Here is a 3,885-nt window from a genome sequence, read left to right as displayed (position 1 = left end):
TTCAACCAAAAGGATTAAATTTCTACTAAATAAGGTCAATTTCCAACAAAATACATGAACTTTCAAGGAATTTATTTAATTTTAAAAACAAAAAGAGTATTTTCACCCAAAACTTATAATTTTAATTTTTAACATTATATTTGCATTTACAACAGAACGACTTTACAACCAAAACATATTTATAGTTCATAATTTAACCGAAAAATGTAATTTTTAATCAAAAAGTATAAATTTTCCATAAAACAATTTGATTTCTACAAAGAAAGACGACCTTTTAACAAAACACATGATTTCTTAACCAAAAATGGTATTGATTGATTGTCAGTTTCAAAAATGTATCTTCAACGAAATAGATGAACCTTCAAATAAAAAAAATAGACTATTATAATATAACATAATTATAATATTATCATTATTAATATACGTATATATACGTATATATATATATATATAATAGTATTAATATTTATATAATTTATATTTTATACATGAAATAACATAACCTCAAAATATACGCATATCAAGAGGCGCACGATTTATTCAAATCATGAGAATCGTCAGCATTGAAATTTGGAAATATTAAAATCCCGATCTCCAGAATTTATTTCAAAGCAGTTTGCTGTTAGCAGATAGATATATAAATAGAATCGACGAAGTGCTCCGACCGGCAATCGTGCATCTTCGAGTTTTCAAATTCAGAAGAGGAGAAATGGGTTGCGCGCGCAACTCAGTCATTTACAGCGTCTCCTACTATATTCACACGGACATAGCCCTGTCATAGTATTGGACCGCATCTCGTTTCAGATCTGGGATCACTGAGCCTGAGCAGTTCCGGTTCCCGCAAACACTCAAGCACGCCTTCAACTCCCCCCCCCCAATTTTCAGGGGGATTCACACTATTACTCAAAGTCCAATTCACAACCATTCGAATTTCTCTGTTGTGACGGAACACAATCTAACTGAGAAATATATATTTGATCAAAGAAGCCTACCTCTAGATATCTCTGAATATTCACTGAAGATTATCAGGCTCAGAGAAGCTTCATAAAGTATTCTCCGCAGGCTCTCAGGTAGATATTTTTTAAGGTCCAGATAGCTCGTTTAAATTGTCTGAAGGCTTTAAAATGTTCTTTTCGAAATTGAAATAAGAATTCGATAATAAATAACAAGCAGATAGCTATCTCAATAGAGTAGACTAAAATATAATAATTCGGAATCTGCGTGTTTCGATTATATCAGATATCTAACTTCTTTCATAGATGCTTAAAATTAGAATGAATATAACGTAATTCGTAAATGGAAAGAGATACGCCAAAACAGAAAACATTTTTTAATTCAACTCCAAAATAGAATATTAGTATATAAGTTATAATTATAAAATATGTATAATGAGAAATTTCATCAATTAGAAAAAAGTTTTAATAATTTGAAGATAAATTTGAAAAGGGTGTCGGGTTGGTGACGGCTAACTACTGTAAATAACTCTGTCCGCCCGGTACGTGACGAATACAATAGGACCGTTATATGACTGTCGCATCACTCTTAAAAGGACCCAAATCTCACAAACTATCTCTAGAGACAAAATCATTCAAATAGAACCTGCAGATATATTGAAACGGGCCAGGCGTTTCCCCCAGAGAATATTCTAAGATTTTCTATCGGTAGGAAATCCCAAACAAATGTATGGAAAAAGGCTTTTTGTCAGACTTGATGAAAGTTCGGTTTTCTGATGCTGCAAGTGATATGCTCATCAAAAATTTTAATTATTAAGAAGGATTTTTTCCATACATTTTTTACGAACGTTAATACGACGGTTGTTAATTCAAACAAAATATTTGTTTGTATCAATCAACATATTTGGTTGGATCAACTTAAATACTTGGTTGGAAAAACCAAAATATTTATTGTAATAAACCAAACTTTGTTAACGAAAAGATTTGGTTGAATCAACCAAACATTTAATTGACCATATAGCAATGTATTAATTTGTTTAATCCCAGGAAAAAGAACCAATAGAAAGCGAGTCGGTTTGAATTGCGTATCTGTCATTTGCAGATTAAAACAATACAAATGCATCGGTTGGCCACATTTTTAATCGGTCACCTGTGCGCGGTTCTTTAAATCTGCCATTCCACATTCGTCAAAATGCTGAGTGAATAGAGTTGAATGAGTCTAACTAACCTGAAATAATTCCTATGTGCATTCTACGATTCGTTGGTGTGCATAGGAATGGGTTGAGATTCAATATGAAATGGAGTTCTTAAAAGATCACACCCAATGTTAAAAATACGATGCGCACATAGCAATTTTTAATAAGCGTGAGTCTGCCAATTGCAGGTTATCTCAGGCTGTTTTCAACTGAGTGGACTATGCAGATAAAAATTTCAAAGAATTAATTGTTTCGAATGTGAAGTATGAGATAATAAATTTGAATAGCAAAATGCTGATTAATAAAAAATTACAGAAATTCAAATTAAATAATATTGCAATATATTATAATTGATGCGACAATTTATTTATAAATTCAATGATTATTTAGTTGTAATTCTCGTTTTAAAGTAGTTTCATTAGATTATCCTGTACAGGAATTATAAGGTTTACACTGAATTAAGCGTCAGTGACATTCAACTTATTCGGTGCACATGCTAATGGCTGCAGGGAGTTCACGTGTTAGAAACAAACTCCGCAAATCGCTTACATCCATTTGCATCACAAACATCCAAATGTTTAGAATTTCAATACCCACATTTTTGGTAAAGGCAATTTCGATAAGATAAAACGTGAGTGTTAGTTTTTGTAAATTTAAGATTCATATATGGTAAACGTGGAATAAATAAATAAATTTTTAACTTTTTGATGTGGTGTGATGCAAATATGTCAAAAAAAAAGATGTTCAGCAAAATCAATTAAAATACCTGAAAATAAATAGTTTGTAAATGAAAATAGACTACATGTATGCCAGGATTTTCTTAAAGGTCGCCGAACTATTTTTTGATGAATAATTTTAACTATTTAAATTATATTTGTTCTATTTAAATTATTAATTATCTATCGAAATTATCGTTCCTCTATCGGTTAATGCTGATTCATAATCGCTGCTGAATCGGTCCGTAAAAAAATTACGGGGCCGATTAAAAAGTTGATTTCTCATTCAAAACTTATTCTAACCTATGAGCGACTATCTGGAATTCCAGTGACAGATAAGCAATTCAGAAGACCTGAAAACCCATTCAAATGCAAGTGAATAGATTTTTGTTTCCTGGGATCTAAAGAATTTTTTGTTGAATCAACTAAACTTTTTTTGAGTGTACTATTTCTTCGTGTTATAAAATAATAAAAACGCTAACTTTATCGTACAGGGAGACAGCGGTGGTCCTTTGCAAAGAGTCCTATCAGAGCCTTACTGCATGTACAGCATCGTGGGCATCACAAGTTTCGGAAAATTTTGCGCCTTCAAAAATTCCCCTGCAGTTTACTCAAGAGTTAGTTCATACCTTGATTGGATCGAGGGTATTGTTTGGCCATAAGAAATTTATAAAACTTTAATTGTAAAATGAGATTAAAATAAAATAGTTATTCAAATAATGAAAACAAAAAATGCAGAAGAACACTTGTAAATTCTGACGTCTATCCGATACAATCCAAATCATACTTTTAATTCTTATCATTCGGTATTTCAACTCCAAATCTTATTAAATCCGTGCACCCACTCCTAACTAATCTTTGTATCCTTTTCATTATCTACCCTTAATCTAAATGAATCCAAAAGCATCTTTTAATTAATTTAAATATTTTCGCCAAATCCGAACCGCCTCATCCGAAAAGACTGTGGAATCTGTATGTCCTCTTAAAGCCCAATTCGAGTTAATCGAAACCCGCCTTTCA

At 31.6% G+C, this 3,885-nt stretch overlaps 1 protein-coding gene across 1 annotated transcript in view; it reads left to right on the top strand.

Annotated features, from left to right (window-relative positions):
- The window catches only part of LOC117167396 (serine protease snake-like), a 43,231-nt gene extending 39,633 nt beyond the window's left edge, over positions 1 to 3,598 (top strand). Inside the window, exon 6 of the mRNA XM_033352290.1 lies at positions 3,360 to 3,598. Coding sequence (XP_033208181.1) covers positions 3,360 to 3,527 — 168 coding nt within the window. The 3' untranslated portion in view covers positions 3,528 to 3,598. The remainder of the gene's footprint in view (positions 1 to 3,359) is intronic.
- Positions 3,599 to 3,885: the final 287 nt, after the last annotated feature.

Source organism: Belonocnema kinseyi, chromosome 2 (genome assembly GCF_010883055.1).
Source record: "Belonocnema kinseyi isolate 2016_QV_RU_SX_M_011 chromosome 2, B_treatae_v1, whole genome shotgun sequence".
Taxonomy (NCBI): domain Eukaryota; kingdom Metazoa; phylum Arthropoda; class Insecta; order Hymenoptera; family Cynipidae; genus Belonocnema; species Belonocnema kinseyi.
Note: the sequence above shows the minus strand (reverse complement) of the source record. Positions and strands in the feature narration are given on the sequence as shown.